This window comes from Halichoerus grypus, chromosome 1, assembly GCF_964656455.1.
Source record: "Halichoerus grypus chromosome 1, mHalGry1.hap1.1, whole genome shotgun sequence".
Classification (NCBI taxonomy): Eukaryota; Metazoa; Chordata; class Mammalia; order Carnivora; family Phocidae; genus Halichoerus; species Halichoerus grypus.
In genome coordinates, this window is record NC_135712.1 from 206,575,678 (window position 1) to 206,593,941 (window position 18,264).

Genomic DNA, 18,264 nt, shown 5'->3' on the forward strand with positions numbered 1-18,264 from the left:
GGCGCTCACCTCCGACCCCGCCCCGCGAGGCTGGTCTTGAGCAAGGACTAGCCGCTCTCGCCATGAGGCTGGCCAATCAGCTTGCGGAACACACCGAGGGGGAGGAGCGCAGGCCAGACGGGACTCGCAGAAAAGTGCTTGGCCACCCACCAATCAAAATGAGGCCTCGGGCGCCTGGGTGGCTCAGTTGGTTAAGCGACTGCCTTTGGCTCAGGTCATGATCCTGGAGTCCCTGGATCGAGTCCCGCATCGGGCTCCCTGCTCGGCAGGGAGCCCGCTTCTCCCTATGACCCTCACCCCTCTCATGTGCTCTCTCTCTCTCATTCTCTCTGTCTCAAATAAATAAATAAAATTAAAAAAAAAAAAAAAAAAAATGAGGCCTCGGAGCCGCGCGCCCCTTCCCCGCCCCTTGGTGACGTCGCTGTGGAAACCAAGGGAAGCGACGGTTACCTTACAGCTGGGGGCGGGAGCAAAAAGTTGAGTGACAGGGAGGGCAGCATCCGCATGGCGGGAGGCGCGACTGTGTGAATTCCCAGGTGGGCAGCCCCCTGGGTAATGGGGAGCAACCTGAAAGGGCTAGGTGCTGGGGGCGTGTGCTGGGAAGCCTGGATGGAGAGGCCTTCCGGCGCGGGGACCCTCATCTGCCATGAATGGGAGGGAAAGAAAGGGGAAATGACGAAAAGCCCTCGGGGAATCCCCCAGCTTACAACCTGAGTCCTGGCCCCATTCTGGGGGATGCAAGCCCCGCCCCGTAGGCCGGGGGCGGACACTTGTCTACCTGTGCTGTCTAGTATGGTCACCACTGGCCAGAGGTGGCTAGTGAGCCCTTGAAATGTGGCTGGTGCAAATTGAGATGTGCTGTAAATGTAAAACACGCACCGATTTCAAACTTCGTATGAAAAGGAGACTGTAAAAAAAAATCTCATTAATAACCTTTTATGTTAATTATAAGTTGAAATGATAATATTTTAGATATATTGGATTAACACAGATTATTACAATTAAGTTCCCCTGTTTCTTTTTACTTTTTTAAATGCCTGTTAGAACATTTAAAATCAGGTTGCCTGGGTGGCTCAGTCGGTTAAGCATCTTCCTTGAGCTCAGGTCATGATCTTGAGGTCCTGGAATCGAGCCCCATCTGCTTCTCCCTCTCCCTCTGTGCCCTCTCCCTCTGTCTCTCACATAAATAAATAAAATCTTAAAAAAAAAAAATTTTAAATCACAGAACTGGCTTGCATTTGTGGTTGGCAGTTATGCCACACACTGGCTTTACTGGACACTGCTGGTCTGGGGTCATGCCATGCTTTTGCTCCTTTGATTATTTGTCATGAGCAGGCTGGGGAAGTTGGATGCCAACACACACACACACACACACACACACACACACAGCCTCCTGCACACACTCAAGATTTCAGGACAAGGTAAGTAGCACCTGGCACCCTCCCTCACCTTCTCTCCTTTCTCATTCCAGACCCTGCCCCTGAACCTTCATCAACTGTGGAACCCTCTGGAACTTAGAGGCTGGACATCAGAGACGTGGTGAGAAGTCCTCAAAGGTAAATCACTGATTCACAGAGGAGCAGGGTGGGGCAAGGTGAGTCAGTGCTTAGCACTTAGTCATCCAGGTTCAGTTCTGGAAACCTCTAAAGCTACAACTTTTGGGGACCTGTGGCTATGGTCTTCAGAAAGTCACTATCTTTTTCACCAGGCCTATCTGGGCAAAAGAGATGAAAACATGAAAGTGTTTTATAATTGTGCTTCAAAAACACAGATCTTGGGGCGCCTGGGTGGCTCAGTTGGTTAAGTGACTGACTTCAGCTCAGGTCATGATCCCAGGGTCCTGGGGTCGAGCCCCGCATCGGGCTCCCTGCTCAGCCTGCTTCTCCCTTTCCCTCTGCCTGCCGCTCTGCCTACTTGTGCTATCTCTCTGTCAAATAAATAAATTAAAAAAAAAATTTATTCTGAAAACACAGATCTTTTTTCTGTTGGCAGTTATAGGGTTGAGATCCTTTGTGTCCTGACAGGCTTCACTCCCTGCCCTCATTGAGGGGGACAGGAGGAGTAATCACTTAGAAACCAAAAGTTAAAATCTTACCAGTTGACTTACTTGAGACATCTAATTGTGTAGCGCTGAGGGGCACAGTTGAACCCCTAAAGTTCAGCCAAGTTTTGCTACTTTGCCCTGTCAATTTCCAGCTTCTCTAATGTGGCCTGGGTTGGTGTGTCTTCTGTATTGCTGCATCCCAACTAGGTAAGGTGTGCGGGGTCCAAACAGGTGTCTTTTGGGGCAGAGTCCACATACATTCCTACAGACTCAGAACATTCTGGAATTTACCCTTCAAGACTGTTTTCCTGAGCCCCACGCTCACTCACTAGGCACCAAATCATTTTGTGAACCTACTCTGCTGTGCGCCGACAAGGGCATACAAATAATTTCCACCCTCTCCTCACCCACAAGAAGCTCATAGAAAGGCAGGATCCAGCTTAGAAAGGACAATTCCTCTTTGTTTTTGACGGATATTGCAGGTGCAGGGACTCCTTATTGGCCTCATCTGGCTTCCAGTAACCAGGCTGTCAGCAGAAATAATATCCACCTTCAGAATGAAGACTGGCCACTTTGTTCAAACCATTCTTGAGTCTGGCTCCTTTCACTAACATAATGCACTATGCCTGTCACTTAGGGACAGCTAGACCCTGCTTGTGTCCTCAGCACCCCCAGCACAGTGGCTAATTCATAACAGTCACAACTAGTTTGCTGAGCCAACTGTAATAAGCCCCTTACAGCAATTTCCAAAGGGGAAATTCCAGAAAGGTCTGGTGCTGTGGCAGTGCTGAAGGATAAGCAGGGGGCTCCTTGGATCTCAGATTTGGGGGGAACCCATGGTCATTTGAATGTTGAAGTTCTGGTGTGTCTGTCTGTCTCACAAGCGCCTTTTGTATTTCCCAGGTGCAGGTAAGGTAGGATCTTGATTTCTCTGGGAACCTGGCTTGGCTTGTTTTAGGGTATGTGATGGAGCTGGTTCGAGCTGTGTGAGAGAAGGTGAAGCCTAGAGTGGACAAGCCAGGGCTGGTTAGCAACTTTCCACTGTGTCAGGAACCCCAGAGAGAGGCTACCCAAGTCCTACCCTGTCTTGCCTTTTTTATTTGTTTTTAAGTCCATAGAATTTTCTTTTTATTGAGCTATAATTTACATACAGTGAAATTTACCTTTTTTAGTGTACAGCTCTGAATATATACAGTTGTGTAACTAACATCACAGTTCAGATATGGAACATTTCCACCATCCCCCCAAATTCCCCTGTCTCCCTTTGTAGCACATCCCAGCCCAGGGCAACCAGTGATGTGCTTTCTGCCTAAATACTTTTACCTTTTCCAGAATGCCTTATAAAATGGAATCACAAGAGTAGGACTCAGACAGCCTTTTGAGTCCGGCTCCTTTCACTAACATAATGCATTTGAGGTTCATCTGCATTGTTTTCTGTACCAGTAGCTCAGTCCTTTCTTATGGCTGAATATATTCCATCATGTGGCTAGACCACAGTTTGTTTATCCATTCTCCCACTGAAGAACATTTAGGTTTTAATGGCTGTTGATAATTACAAATCAAGCTTTGATAAACATCGCTCATGGGCTTTTATGTGAACATAGGTTTTTTTGGTTGTTTTTTTTTTGAGAGAGTCACTGTCTTTATTTTTTTTTTAATTTTATTTTATTATGTTATGTTAATCACCATACATTACATCATTAGTTTTTGATGTAGTGTTCCATGATTCATTGTTTGCGTATAACACCCAGTGCTCCATGCAGAACGTGCCCTCTTTAATACCCATCACCAGGCTAACCCATCCCCCCACCCCCCTTCCCTCTAGAACCCTCAGTTTGTTTCTCAGAGTCCATGGTCTCTCATGGTAGGTTTTTATTTCACATGGTATTCCACCAGGGGTGGGATTGTTGGTTCATATGGCTATAGTGCTTTTGAAGGTCTTTTTGATGAAGAGAAGCAGAGTTGAAAACTCATTTTCTAAAAAGGAAGGCTTTATCATCATCTGAATCACACTGTATGTGAGCTGAGTGCTTACCATAAACACTGAGTGTGCTAAACACTTTACACTTCAGCATTTTGCTCACTGGGTGACCTCAGGCAAGTCACCATGACCTCGCAGAACCTCGGTTTTCCTACCTGCAAAATGCAGGTAACACTAGGCCAACCCCATAGGATTATTGCAAAGATTAAATGAATTAATACATATGGAGCACTTGGAGCCAGCTTGGCACATAGTAGGGCCGTGTCAGTGTCAGCTGTTATTATAATGTTCATTTCCTGGCCCCTCTCAATTTCATCCTCATAGCAACCCTGGGAGTTAAGATCTATTCTAATCTCCATTTTATGGAGGACACACCTAATGCTCCAAGAGATCAAGCAAGTTGTGCAAGATCACACAGGCAGTAAATAAGTAAATAGTGGGTCCCAGATTTCAGCTGAGGCTGACTGACTCTAGACTCACCTCCTTTGTTCCTATATCAGCCAGGGTTCTCCCAAAGAAACAGAACTGGGATATATGTGTTTGTGAATGTGTGTGTGTGTGAATTAAAAGACGTATTTCAAGGCATTGGCTTACATGATTGTGGGTGCTAGCAGGGCAAGTCTGAAATCTGCAGGGCAGATCAGCAGGCTAGAAACTCTTGGCCAAGAGCTGACACTTCTTCCTCAGGGAAACCTCAGTATTATTTGCTTTCAAAGCCTTTCCACTGATTGGATGAGACCCATCCCCACTATCCAGGATCATCTCCTGTACTTAAGTCAACTGATTATAGACATTAACTTAACCACATCTACAAAATACTTTCACAGCAACACTTAGATTAGTGTTTAATTGAACATCTGGGTACTATAGCCCAGCCAAACTGATGCATAAAATTAACCATCTCATCTTCTCTGAGTTGAGAGCTCAAGGTCTGTGGAGGCCACTTTTCCAGTAACATACTGAAGTGTCCAGTGAGTGTCCAGGACAAAAAATCCTAAGGAGAGGTGTTGGGGTTATTTTGTGTATTTTGGGGAGCATACAAAAATTTCTGAACATGACTCAGGCTTACTCAAGGAAGGGGGAGTCCCCAGCCCTAAGTTTGCCTCCAAATACAAAGACACCCAAAGCCTTGTGAAGACCTTTGGAGGTCTTCACATTTGTAACTCTAAATTAAATTTATACTATGAAATACTAGCATGTAACCATGAGGAAGTTCACAAGTGCTGGGTTTTCCTTCATGATGAGAACTCTCCTGCTATTTATTTATGTAACTTATTTTTTTATTTATGTAACTTTTTAAAATTTGAATTATTTCTCCCCTATGATGGTTCAGGACCCCTGCTGTACTATACTGATGAATGCCCAGCCCAGACCCATCATCCTCCCAGGTTGGCCAGTGTATGCACTAATCCAGTCCTTACTGACATGGTTACCCTTGGTGGGGTCAGTGAGTGGCCAAGGATGGCAAGCATCCCCCAACTGGAAAGCAGGGGAAAGCCATGGTCTTCTTTCTCAGAAGTCTCAGCTTACACCAGGGCGGCAGTCACCAGAAGCATTTTGCTGTGGTGCTGCCAGAAAGGGGGTGGCTCAGCAGCCCATCATTCAGCAAGATGGTTAGTCACCCCTTTGATAGTACTTCCTCTGTGCCAGGTCTGTCCTATGCATTTTACAAATGTTGACTCACAAGGCAGGTACAACTACTACCCCCATTGTACAGATGAGGGAACTGAGGCCCCAGATGGTTCAGTAACCAGCCCAAGGTCATGCAGCCAGGAAGTGCTGAAACTGGGAATGAAACCTGCTGTCTGGCCCAGAGCCAGCGTCACACCACCCTGCCCTCCCAAGTAGGTCTTCCAGGAACCTCCCACCTCAACCACCACCACCTACCCCTTCTTTCCTATGGCCTTCTCAGGTGGTACCCCTTTCTGAGGCTCCTTTCCCCATCAGCCGTTTGACCACAGGCACCCCAGACTCTCAGAGCCAAAGGGGATCATAGACCCTCAGAGGTGTATGACACATCCATGTCCCCCCAAATCATAAATGTAGTGGGGATAAAAATGAAGCAGGTGCATTAAAAACAGGCAGGAATACTTATGAAGTGTCCACTGCGACTGGGTGCCAAATACTGGCAACTGCAGGTTGGGAGGGAGGTGTTTTAGCATGAAGACCAAAGCACAAGATAATTTCAGATTTCAGTGACAGCTGGTATTGAGAAAATGGTAAAGTGAAAGGCATGAGGAGCCTTTTTCCCCGGAGAGATCACTCCGGGGAGGTGAGCTTTGGTCCCGGGGCCTCACCTTGCTTTATAGGAACCTGTAAGGTGAGGACAGGGACAGTCCTGGGGCTCCTAATTGCATTCTCCCCACAGCCAAGAAAAGAGGGCGGGTGGGTATTTTTATTGCTTTGTTACAGAAGTCGGGGTAGGGGGGTACCTAGGGCAAGGCAAGGTTAGCCACCTTGCTCAGAATCACCCGGGGCGGGGGGGAGGCCGTGAGAAGCGGGCGAGCGGTTCTACTGTCACCTGGGGAAGGGCGGGGCAGCCTCGAGGGGCGGGGCCGCATTCAGCCCCGCCCCTTCCCGAGCGGTGTGTCGTAACCTATTGACCCAGGCTGGGGAAAGCACACGCAGCCGGCGGGGTCAGCGAAGGCAGTGAAAGAAGGTCGTGATTGGCTCCCCATAAGGTGGGCGGGGCCTTCGCCGCTCGGTGCGCGCGCCGCGGGGAGGCGTTGCCGAAGGCGGAGTGGGAAGGGGCATGGCCGCGCGCGGGCGGCCGTTGGCGGCGCAGCCCCGCCCCGGACGTCGCGCGTCGCGGACTGGGAGGCAGCGATTGGTCGGAGCGGCGCTGGGGGCGGGGCGGAAGGTTCTGGAGGGGGCTGGCGGGCTCTGGAAGCTTCCGCCGGACGGGTATATAGAGTCCGGGACGGGGCGGCGGCGAAGCCGGGGTGCGGCGACAGCTGGGCGGTGGGCTGCAGGCGGGGGCTATGGGCAAGGACTATTATCAGACGCTGGGCCTGGCCCGCGGCGCGTCGGACGAGGAAATCAAGCGGGCTTACCGCCGCCAGGCGCTGCGCTACCACCCGGACAAGAACAAGGAGCCCGGCGCCGAGGAGAAGTTCAAGGAGATCGCCGAGGCCTACGACGTGCTCAGCGACCCGCGCAAGCGCGAGATCTTTGACCGCTACGGGGAAGAAGGTGCGTGCGCGCGCGGCTAGGGGCGCGCCCTCGCCGTTTGACAGGAGGAGAAACCCAGGCCCCGCGGCCGGGCTGTGGCATCCCCGGGGGACGCCCCGGGCCCGGTGGGCGAGCGGCCCCCGCCCTCCGGCCACGCGGGCCTCCGCCCTCGGATTGGCGGCCTCCCGATGGGAGGAGGAGTCCTGGCCGCGCTGCATGCCCAGAAGCTTCTAGCATGTCTGCGGTTGCCCCTCCCTAGGCGCCTCCACCCACGTCCCCGAGCGGTCCCGGGGGTGCGGGTGCGGACGGAGGGGGGACCGAAGCTGAGCCGGGCCCGTGGCACCGCGGCCTCGGCAGTCCGGGACTCACCTGAGCCGAGGTGGCAGGCCTGGCATGCAGGGGCGCAGGGTGGGGCTTCTGGCTGCGCGTCGGGCTCGACCTGCGAGCGGCGAGCCTGCGGATGAGCGCGCCGATTAGCGCCGACCTCGCTCCGGGGCCCCTGTGAGGGCGGAGTGAGGTAATCCCCGTAAAGTGCTTACCTAACCTGGTGCCAGGCACGTAGATGGCAGCCAGCACACGAGCGCAGCCCAGGTGCGGGGAGCCGTGGCACCCGCCTCTGCCCGGCCTCCTCGGCGCAGGCCTCTCGGGCCAAGAGAAGGAAGCTGTCTTGTTGTCCACTTGCCCGTGGATGACTCAGACTGGTTTCTGGGCTGGGTCTTAAGAAATAAAGTGGCTTTTTATGTAAGGATGGTGGCAATTAGTGCCAGGGTGTGAGAATTTGAAAAGCTGCGTTTATGGTTTTGCTTTCATTTCTGCTCCTCACACGTTCTTAGCTCTTGAGTATTTCTAAGAGTAAACACTTACTGAGCACTGATCCTGGAGTGCCTTTTTCATCTGATCTCTTAATGAATTTTTTTGTAAGTTTTCATCTCTTTGTGGGGAGGATAGGTCAGTCAAGAAGTGGAAATTCCGTGGCCTCTGCAGGGAGCCCTTGAGCCCCTTGCCACTGTCCTGGCACACTGAAGTGCCTGGAGGGGGTGATTGGGAGTCCGACTCTGGCTTAGGGTTCTTCTTTACTCTTCCTGACAGGCTAAAAAAAAATTCCACCCCCCCACCCTTCATGGTTCTCAAGTCTTTTTCCCTTAGTGAAAGCTCCTCGATGGGGGCACCTGTTGGTTAAGCGACTGCCTTTGGCTCAGGTCATGATCCTGGAGTCCCAGGATTGAGTCCTGTATTGGGCTCCCTGCTCAGCGGGGAGTTTGCTTCTCCCTCTGACCCTTTCCCCTCTCATGCGCACATACTCTCTCTCATTCTCATTTTCTCTCTCTCAAATAAATAAAATCTTTAAAAAAAAAAAAAAAAATTTTAGGGTCGCCTGGGTGGCTCAGTTGGTTAAGCGACTGCCTTCGGCTCAGGTCATGATCCTGGAGTCCTGGGATCGAGTTCCGCGTCGGGCTCCCTGCTTCTCCCTCTGACCCTCCCCCCTCTCATGCTCTCTCTCTATCTCATTCTCTCTCAAATGAATAAATAAAATCTTTAAAAAAAAAAAATTTTTAGAAAGCTTCTCGAGAGAGGAAAGAGAGAAGCTCACCACCAACCATCTGATTTCTTCTGATTTTGCCTTTCAGGTCTAAAGGGTGGTGGCCACAGTGTCGGGAGCGGTGGTGGTGCTAACGGTACCTCTTTCAGCTACACATTCCATGGAGACCCTCATGCCATGTTTGCAGAGTTCTTCGGTGGCCGAAATCCCTTTGACACCTTTTTTGGGCAGCGGAATGGGGAGGAAGGCATGGACATTGATGACGCGTTCTCTGGCTTCCCCATGGGCATGGGTGGCTTCACCAACGTGCAGTTTGGCCGTTCCCGTCCAGCCCAAGAGCCCACCCGAAAGAAGCAAGATCCCCCCGTCACCCACGACCTTAGGGTCTCGCTTGAAGAGATCTATAGCGGCTGTACCAAGAAAATGAAAATCTCCCATAAGCGGCTGAACCCCGATGGAAAGAGCATTCGCAATGAAGACAAGATCTTGACCATCGAAGTGAAGCGGGGGTGGAAAGAAGGGACGAAAATCACCTTCCCCAAGGAAGGTGACCAGACCTCCAACAACATTCCAGCTGACATTGTCTTTGTTTTAAAGGACAAGCCACACAATATCTTTAAGAGAGATGGTTCTGATGTCATTTACCCAGCCAGGATCAGCCTTCGGGAGGTAGGATACTAATAAGTAGAGTAGTATGTGTGGAGGGAGATGGTTGGTTTTTGAAGTTGTTAGGTATTTGGTTGACAGGTATGTCTGAGCACTTTGGAGCCAGGCTTGGGAGGATGCAGCAAAAACAAGACTGACCAGGGCTCTGTTTTCCCAGAGCTTTCCAGATCTGGGGGCAAGGTCCTAGCTACAGGGGCCTGATGGTGCTTCCCCTACATCAAAAAGCTTCTGGGCAGGAGTTGAGCATCCTAAGCTACCTTCCATCTAACGTTCTCTCTTTGCTCTCTAAGGCTCTGTGTGGCTGCACAGTGAACGTACCCACTCTGGACGGCAGGACCATACCCGTTGTATTCAAAGATGTCATCAGGCCTGGCATGCGGCGAAAAGTTCCTGGAGAAGGCCTCCCCCTCCCCAAAACGCCCGAGAAACGCGGGGACCTCATTATTGAGTTCGAAGTAATCTTCCCTGAAAGGATTCCCCAGACGTCAAAAACCGTACTTGAGCAAGTTCTTCCAATATAGTCACCTGTGTTTCCCAAGGACTGACCAGGGACCTTTCCAGAGCTCAAGGATTTCCGGACCGTTCCACCAGTTGTGGACCCGTGAGAGGGCGGGAGGGCCCAGGGAGGGCTTTCGTACTGCTGAATGTTTTCCAGAGAATATATTACAATCTTTCAAAGTCGTGCACTAGACTTAAGTGGTTTTTCGAGCGATAGGGCGGCAGGTGGTGGGGACAGCAGGAGAAAGCATTCCGGTCTGTCACACTGGTTCCTGCAGCCCTCCCGGGATGGGCCCACACCCTCCTCCAGGCCCTGCCCATGGGCGAGAGCGAGGCAGACCCACAGCTGGACTTGATGCGTCTGTAGTCCTCGACTTGTGGCTGTGAGGTGGTGTCAACCTGCCGTCTTGGTTACCAGGCCCTGTACACTCCTCAGTTTCTGTTGTGTGATCGCTTCGTGTTGTATTCTGTAAAATAGTCTCCCACGTCTTGCTCTTCCCCTGAAGAATCCTATTTTCTCTTTTGCCATCTCAAATTGAGAACCAACTTAGATTGTTTTTGCAAAACTGCCCGGCCGGCGCCCACAAGCAATACCTCTTGTTCCAGCAGGACCAAGGGAGCCAGCCTTATGTGAATGAGCTGCACAGACACTTCTCCCTGGAGGGCCAGGGGCCCTGGACAGAGCAGGGGACCTTCTCGACCCCTGACTCTGAGGCCGAGTGCACTCACTTATGGGTCACACTTTTTATTTTTTATTTTTCTTTTATCTGTAAGGCAATCTTTTGGCACACCTGGGGCTTACAGGTGGCCCAGGTGATTTTTCATTTAATGAACTCTGGACTCTTTCAAAAGGATCTGATCCTTTTGAATTTTGCACAGCTCTAGATATAATCCCTTTTGATAAAAGGGTCTTTGCTTCTGATTGCAGGAGCACTGTGGAACGTCTGTAAATATGTTTTTATAATTCTGTGTAATGTTGGTGTGCCCTCAAAGGAAACCAGTCCACGGCAGCTGCTGCTCTCTGTACAGGGCCACGATGGAATTCAGAAGGAACCTTGGGAGTTGGGGAGGGGGGCCGGGTTGGAACAAGTGTCTGTTCCCTGCAGGCCAGTCTGGTGCTCAGACCTTCAGACTCATTGTAAGTTGCCACTGCCAACACGAGACCAAAGCGTGTGACTTGTCAATGTGCAGCACGACAGCATTAAAGACTGATGCTAAACCTCAGGGGAGCGGTCCTGCGACTCTGTTTGAGGGTTTTGCTGACGGGCTGGTGCGGTGGCTGGGCGTCCCTCCAGAGGCAGGCAGGGTGGAAAGGAAGGGCCGGGGAAGGGGAGGGTGGGTGGGCACGGAGGCAGGAGTCCTCTGCAAGGGAGAGATAAGTCTCCCTTCCTGGGCTGCATGCGGAGTAGAGAACGTCATCCCATCTGGACTCGATCCAGGCACCCAAAGAGCCCTGTGGATTTAAGAACTGGTTTTAGGAAGGTTGGGCCGGAGTTAATTCCCTTCCCCGTCTTCCAGGGCCCAGTTGCTGGGGCCCAGGGGAGGTGCGTGGTCTGCCCTTATGATCCCCCTCCACTCCTTTCTTGCTAGAACAGGCTGGGTGTCAGGCAGGCCCTGGCCAAACCAGACTGGAATTCCAGCCCAGGGCTGACTCCGCCCTGGAGAAGACCCATTTCCGGCCCTGGCTTCATTGGCAGGCCACTGAAGCTGCTTTTCCTTTGTAACTTTTTTTAAGGAACTGGTTTTATTACAAGGTAAGTAATTACATAGGCTTAAAACAACGTATTGCTACTTTGCTACAAAATGTCTTGCAGTAAAAACTTAAATAACAGCGTGTTTAAAATCAACCCAGGAGTGGCTTTCCCTTCCTACTGAAACAATCTAACCACTGAAAATGGTGTAGGAGCTGCCTTGTCCAAGAGAAGTTTCTGCAAGTGATGGGAATGTTTTCTATCTTTAAATGAAAATGCTTTAAGATTCAATAAAATACATTGAGCTTCTCAGCTGCTGCAGTCACACAGCCAGGGGTGGCTGTCGGACGGCGGAAACGCAGAGGGCTTTGTCCCCGGATGTAGGCTGTGCCGCAGTGAGCCCAGAGGACGCCATCCTAGTTGGGAGGTGACCCTGCACATCAGGGCCAAAAGAGGTTTACCGAACTGCCTCAGGCACCCAAGATGACATTTACTACAGAATTGGCCCTGGCCCCGGTCGGGGTCACAGACCCCCAGGAGTACCATCCCTGCGCCCCAGTCTCTACTTACATAGCAGGTCCTTGTGACCTTCGCGTCAAAGTCACCGACACAGAAGTGCACAAAGCCTCTAAGTACACATGGTTCTGAGAACTAGAAATAACCTACCTAGAGCGGTGCGTGGGGCAGTGGGTCTCTTGAGGAAACTGTTCATAGTGAAGGGGACAGGGAGGACTCGGGTGGGCAGAAAGCCTGCCCCTCAGACCCGTTACTTGGCCAGAGTGGACTGAGCTGTGTGTGTCCAGAGGTGGCCGGTGTGTGTGCTGGCAGACTTTACCCTCGCCTCCTCGGCTTCCCTGGAACAGATTGGCTGTACTTTCCCACGTGGACTCGCAGCACATGTCAGAGCCCCTTCTGTGTCGGTACGTGTGGAGCTGCCTCTTTTTAACCCATTCACCTGAATCCACCATACCTGCAGGGTCGCGTTATAACGTGATTTAAACAGTACGAAACTCAATGTACGTTTGGCCTGTGATGAGAAGTTGAGTCCCCTCCATCCTCTGGGCCTACAGTTCCCTTTCCTGCTGTCCGCAGTATGGGCAAGCCATGGCATCAGAGAGCTTTTCCTTTAGAAAAAGAAGAAAATAGACTTTGGGGTATTCTCTGAGAGTCTGTTTATATAAGCATAAGCATAATTTCTAAATTTCTAGGGTCTTTTTGGCTATGTAATCACAGTACTAAACTCTGGAGGGGACAGAATGAAAATCCTCTCCCCCACCCTGCAGTTCAAGTCCACCTTCAGGGAATGTCTCCAGTTTCTCATGTACCTTTCCTGAGATGCCGCACAAATCAACTTTTTTTTTTTTAAGATTTTATTTATTTATTTGACAGAGAGACAGCGAGAGGGAACACAAGCAGGGGAGTGGGAGAGGGAGAAGCAGGTTTCCCGCTGAGCAGGGAGCCCGACGTGGGGCTCAATCCTAGGACCCTGGGATCATGACCTGAGCTGAAAGCAGACGTCTAACGACTGAGCCACCCAGGCGCCCCCAACTTCTCTTTTTTTATACAAATGGTATGTACTGTACACTGCATTTTGCCCCCTCACGTATGGGGGAAATAAAGAGCTTCTTCATTCCTGTTATTGTACACCTTTATTCTGCCAGGACTACTCACCTGGGTGTGAAGATCCAGATCAGTGTTTGGTGGCCCCTACCTCTCCCTTAGCCATCGTTTTTGCTTCCAGATTTAAATCCCAGGACAACCACCTTCTAGCTGTGTGACCTTGGGCAAGTGACTTAGCCTCTCTGTGCCTCAAATTCTTCAACTGTAAAACAGGCATAATAATAGTACCTCTTCTAGGGTTGTAAGGGTTTCCAGAGATGGAGATACCCACCCACACTCACACACCAGGACCCGGCACAGAATAAGCACTGTGTGTCAGTTATCGTGTGAAGGTTTCTTAGTCCACAGCTGGCAACCCCAAAGGCTGAGGTAAGTCCAACGTCTTTGGGGGTGAGTGCCCTCAGCTGAGCTCCAGGAACCCAGTTCCCAGATGATCCCCTGAGACACTCAGCTCCCGTCCTGGCCCCCACCCAGCCTGAGGAAGCTATACCTGAAGCAGGCTCACTCCCATGCTATCGTGACAACCAGCTCACTCGAAAGATGCCGGAGAGCACCAGGCTCCAGAATTGAGCAGCCCCCAGTTTGAATCCCAGCTGTGTCACTTTGCTGTCATGTGTCTTTGGGCAGGTGACTTCACCACTTTGAGTCTCAGTGGCCTCCTTTTAAAAATGAGACAAATGAGGTGCAGACTTCATGGCAGTCTAAGTGAAAGGTGGGCAAGGTAATGCATCAGGGAAGCAAGGAACATGACATTATCAACTGGGCTTTTGTGGCCCCTCAGGAGGTGCTGAGTTCAAGTTCTGCTCACTGCATTCCCCTGAGCAAATGACAAAATCTCTCAGGGCCTCAGGTCTGTCCCATGTAAAAAGGACAATCACCGCAGCTCAGCCTTCTCACTGCCGCCAAGTTGGAGCTCAGACAGCTAACCCCTGAGAAGGCCTCTGTGTTACAGGCATGGCCCAGAGCAAGTGTGCAATTAACATGAGCAGATATTTCTAAAGCACTTAGCAGAAAGCTTTTCTCAGGTCTTTTCAATTTTTTTTTTAAGATTTTATTTCTTTGAGAGAGAGAGAGCACAAGCAGGTGGAGCGGCAGGCAGAAGGAGAGGGAGAAGCAGGGTCCCCCCTGAGCAGGGAGCCCGATGTGGGGCTCGATCCCAGGACCCCGGGATCATGACCTGAGCCGAAGGCAGACGCTTAACCAACTGAGCCACCCAGGTTCCCCAGTTTTTTTTTAAGTAAGCTGTATGCCCAACGTGCGGCTTGAACTCCCAATCCAGAGATCAAAAGTCAGACATTCTACTGACTGAGCCAGCCAGGCACCCCATGTCCCAGGTCTTCTTAAATATTATTCTTATTAGTTAATTATTGAAGTACACCACATAGCACCTGACACATAATAAGTAATTGTCCATTGCATCAACATTTATTGACTCCCTACTATGTGCCCTGCTCTGTGCTTAATGCTGGGGACACAGTGGTAAACAAAACTGGCAAAAAATCCTGCTCTTTTAGAGCTCAGGATTGACTGGGGGAAGAAAGAAAATAAAGATAAATAAAACATCTAATGGGGCGCCTGGGTGGCTCAGTTGGTTAAGCGACTGCCTTCGGCTCGGGTCATGATCCTGGAGTCCCGGGATCGAGTCCCACATCGGGCTCCCTGCTCGGCGGGGAGTCTGCTTCTCCCTCTGACCCTCCTCCCTCTCATGCTCTCTGTCTCTCATTCTCTCTCTCGCAAATAAATAAAATCTTAAAAAAAAAAAAAATTTAATAAAAAAATAAATAAATAAATAAAACATCTAATGTACTAGATAGTGGGGAGAGTGATGCAGAAATATAAAACATTGGGGGTAGAAAGTTTGGGGCACTTTTTAAATAGTATGGTCAGTGAATGCCTCCCCAAGAAGATGACATATGAGTGAAGACTTGAAGGAGGTAACTTCTTCGGGTGGATACTGAAGGAAGGGTGTTCCAGGCAGAGGGAGCAGCCTGTGCAAAGGCCCTGAGGCAGGAATGTGCCTGAGTTGTTTGAGGACCAGCCAGGAGCCCAGTGAGGCTGGAGCAGAGTGAGCAAGGGGTGAGTGGGAGGAAGTGAGGGCAGGGAGTGACAAAGCAGATGGTGAAGGACCTGGTGGGCCCCTGGGAGAACTTCAGCTTTTCCTCAGAGTGAGGTAGGAGCTTGCAAGCATTTGGGTTTTTGCTTTGTCTTCATTTTCCTTTGCTAGGATGGGGGCGTGGAGAGTGTCATTTGACTATATAACTTGAAGTCCCAGAGATAACGTCATCAGTCTCTTGAAATTTCAATGCACCAAACTTTCACCTGAAAACAGCACAACACAAACAACAAGTGTCTATATTTTCTATTAAAATCTAGTCCTCAAAGTACATGTACTCATGTTCCCTCCCACAGACCTGAGAATGCTTTCCTGGTCTGCTGATTCCACGCCTGCCTGCGACATCTGACTTCTGAGTTCTCAAACGGTGATGATTCAGCCAGACATCCTCCTTTGTCATGAAGGGAGGAGAGACAAACCTCAGGAAAGATCCACAGGGTCCCCCTCCAGGACAACCCTTGGTTCCTGGAGGTCGCCAACCATGCCCTGGTAATCTATGCATCACCAGCGCGGAGAGCAGTGCTTGGCCCAGAACTGCCCTCTGAGTGTTTGTTGAATAAGTAATTGAATGACAAACTGATTCGGACAAGAGGACCGGCAACATCTATCCTATGACCCTTCATGTTAGAGCACGTGCAGAGGAAGACAACCCAGCCCTAGGGGGCTGCTGGTGGATCCCCCTGGGAAGGGTCCCCCGTGCCCCACTTCCTCCAGTGCCCACCTGGTAGACGTGGAGGTTCTCTGGCTCCAGGAAAGCCCTTCTTTCCTGGCCTGTTCCTAATTCACGATTCATGGGTTAGTCATTAGGCACAGTTCCTGAGTGCCAGGTCAACGCTAGGCCCTGGGACACCCGGTGACAAGGCAATGTGGGGGGTCCTCGGGAAGCTCATCGTCTTCTCGGAAACACAGACTGAACTAAAACAGAGATTTTAGGTTCTCGCGGCTAGAACAGACAGTAGGAGAGAGTAGGGTGGGGCCTGGCTGGGGTGAGACAGGCCAGGTGCCAGGGCCCTGCTGAGGCAGGCCTACATGCCTGAGGCAGAAGGGAAGCCTGTTGAAAGAGTTTGAGTCAGGAAGGACATGGCCTGATTTGCCTTTGCGGGAAGTTGGAGCTGAGGCCTGGGTGGTTTGTCTCAGTGGGGGCCCACCTTTCCTTGGGAAGATATTGGTGGACATCAACATAGCTTAAGCCTGTCTCCAGATGGACTACTTCAGCAAAGGGTGTTTTGAGGGCAGATGGCCTCTTGGCAGGGGTCTTCGGCAACAGAGGGGCAGGACCTGACTCAGGAGCTCAGAGGCGCCCTCTGGCTTCTATTAGGGTTGCAGACCTGGGAGCTGTGCAAGAGGTCAACTGCTGGGGATGATGGGGCTGAACCGGGTGGGCGCCAAGGCGGTGGTGGGAAATTACCAGAGATGCATTTCAAAAAGAGAGCTGCCCATTGGCCCTCCAGAAAACAGCAGTGCTTCCAGGTTTTAACATGACTTTCTGAAATCCAGCAGCAAAAGGCAGGTGCCTGCACTGGGTCTGAGGGACCTGGGGCCATAGGACCCAGCCCGGTAAAGGCCACCTCCTTTGCTTCCCCTCCAGGTCCATCCCACTGAGACCACTCCTGCCAGGCCGACAGGGGGAGTCCAACCACAAGCCACAAAGAGCCAGGCAATTAAACTCCGAGATCACTCTGCCAGGGTATTGTCCCTCAGCACTGTCCCTCCTTGGTCCTCCCTGTCCCCCCCATGTCTCATTGTCAGGCCCCACACTGAGGCAGGTACGACCCACCCACCCAGAGGGATGTCACGTGTCTTGGGGTTGAAGCTAAAGCATCATACCCATGAGTCACTCTTCAACTTTGAGTCAGTGGCTCCCCCCTCTCTGAGCCTCAGTCTCCCCCTCTATAGAATGGGGGTGATATCCAGTGTGATTATTCACGAAAAGCAGGCAGCACAGGCCCCGGCACATAGTAAGAGCTTAATAAAAGCGTCTGTTTCTATCCATTTCTATTATGACATACTGTGTTCATTCATCACTCTGACCTCGACACTGTTCAATAACACCAGCTGGTGTTCACTGAGCATTTACAATCTACCCAGTACCACTGTAGGCATCTGATACAGAATAGCTCATTTCATTCTAGCATAATCATAACAACTTTAGGAGGTGTGTGCTATTATTATCCCCATTTCACAGAGGAAGAGACTGAGGCACACAGGGTGAAGCCCAGGGTCACACAGCTGGTGAGCAGCACAGGTGATAGAGAAAAAGAAGACTGTATCCTACCCCACAACGTGAGGTGGACTAGAGATGGAATAAAAGACACAGGGAAACTAAAACTGTAGAAGGAATAGAAGAAAATATGGAAGAATAACTTTGTGATTTAAGAGAAGAGCCTCCTTAATGAAATTTCATGGGTGCAAACCACAAGCAGATAAGTCCTGTTATATTTCAGTTAGGAATTTTCTCCCAATGAAGGATATGATGGGTGAAGCTAATCATCACGTGGCGGAATTGGAGAATATGTTTGCGACGCCTAATACTGTATCTACCTCCCAGGGTCGTTAGGAGAGTTAAACAGCTTAATAAGTGTAAAGTTCTTAGAACAGTGTCTGGTACGTGGTAAGCTCTGTCTAAACATTATTTATCATTACTGAACCTGCCAAGTGCTCAATATCCCAGCGCTACCCAGTAGAACTATGCAAGCACACGTGTAATTTTAAATCGTCTAGCAGCCACATTAAAATAATAAAAGAAACAGGTGAGAGGAATTTGAGTAACACGTTTTATGTAGCTCAATATATCCACATTATTATTATTATACCATGTTGTCAGCATAAAAATGAATTAATGAGATGTGATCTTTTACATCTGCTTTTCTTTGTGCTGTGTCTTAGAAATCTGGTGTGTATTTTCCACTGCTGGAACATCTCAATTTTTTAAAAGATTTT

General features: G+C 50.4%; 1 protein-coding gene and 1 long non-coding RNA gene across 3 annotated transcripts; both read left to right on the forward strand.

Annotated features, from left to right (window-relative positions):
- The first annotated feature begins 182 nt into the window (after positions 1-182).
- LOC144379014 (uncharacterized) lies at positions 183-16,635 on the forward strand. The gene is made up of 3 exons (XR_013440988.1): positions 183-536; positions 1,472-1,556; positions 15,621-16,635. It is a non-coding gene; the product is annotated as an uncharacterized LOC144379014 (long non-coding RNA).
- DNAJB1 (DnaJ heat shock protein family (Hsp40) member B1) lies at positions 6,911-11,124 on the forward strand. Of its 2 annotated transcripts, none has more exons than XM_036066535.2 (3): positions 6,911-7,217; positions 8,825-9,405; positions 9,693-11,124. In XM_036066535.2, exons 1-3 carry the CDS (start codon positions 7,007-7,009, stop codon positions 9,921-9,923), a joined length of 1,023 nt encoding a protein of 340 aa, XP_035922428.1. In that variant the 5' UTR covers positions 6,911-7,006; the 3' UTR covers positions 9,924-11,124. The 2 variants fall into 2 exon arrangements, with proteins under 2 accessions (XP_035922428.1, XP_035922429.1); XM_036066536.2 differs by lacking the exon at positions 6,911-7,217 and adding an exon at positions 7,581-7,713.
- Positions 16,636-18,264: the final 1,629 nt, after the last annotated feature.

Coding starts and splice junctions, on each gene's coding strand:
- DNAJB1 (XM_036066535.2), top strand. CDS start 7,007: ATGGGCAAGGACTATTATCAGACGCTGGGCCTGGCCCGCGGCGCGTCG. Junction 7,218..8,824: donor TGACCGCTACGGGGAAGAAG/GTGCGTGCGCGC, acceptor TTTGCCTTTCAG/GTCTAAAGGGTGGTGGCCAC. Junction 9,406..9,692: donor CCAGGATCAGCCTTCGGGAG/GTAGGATACTAA, acceptor TTGCTCTCTAAG/GCTCTGTGTGGCTGCACAGT.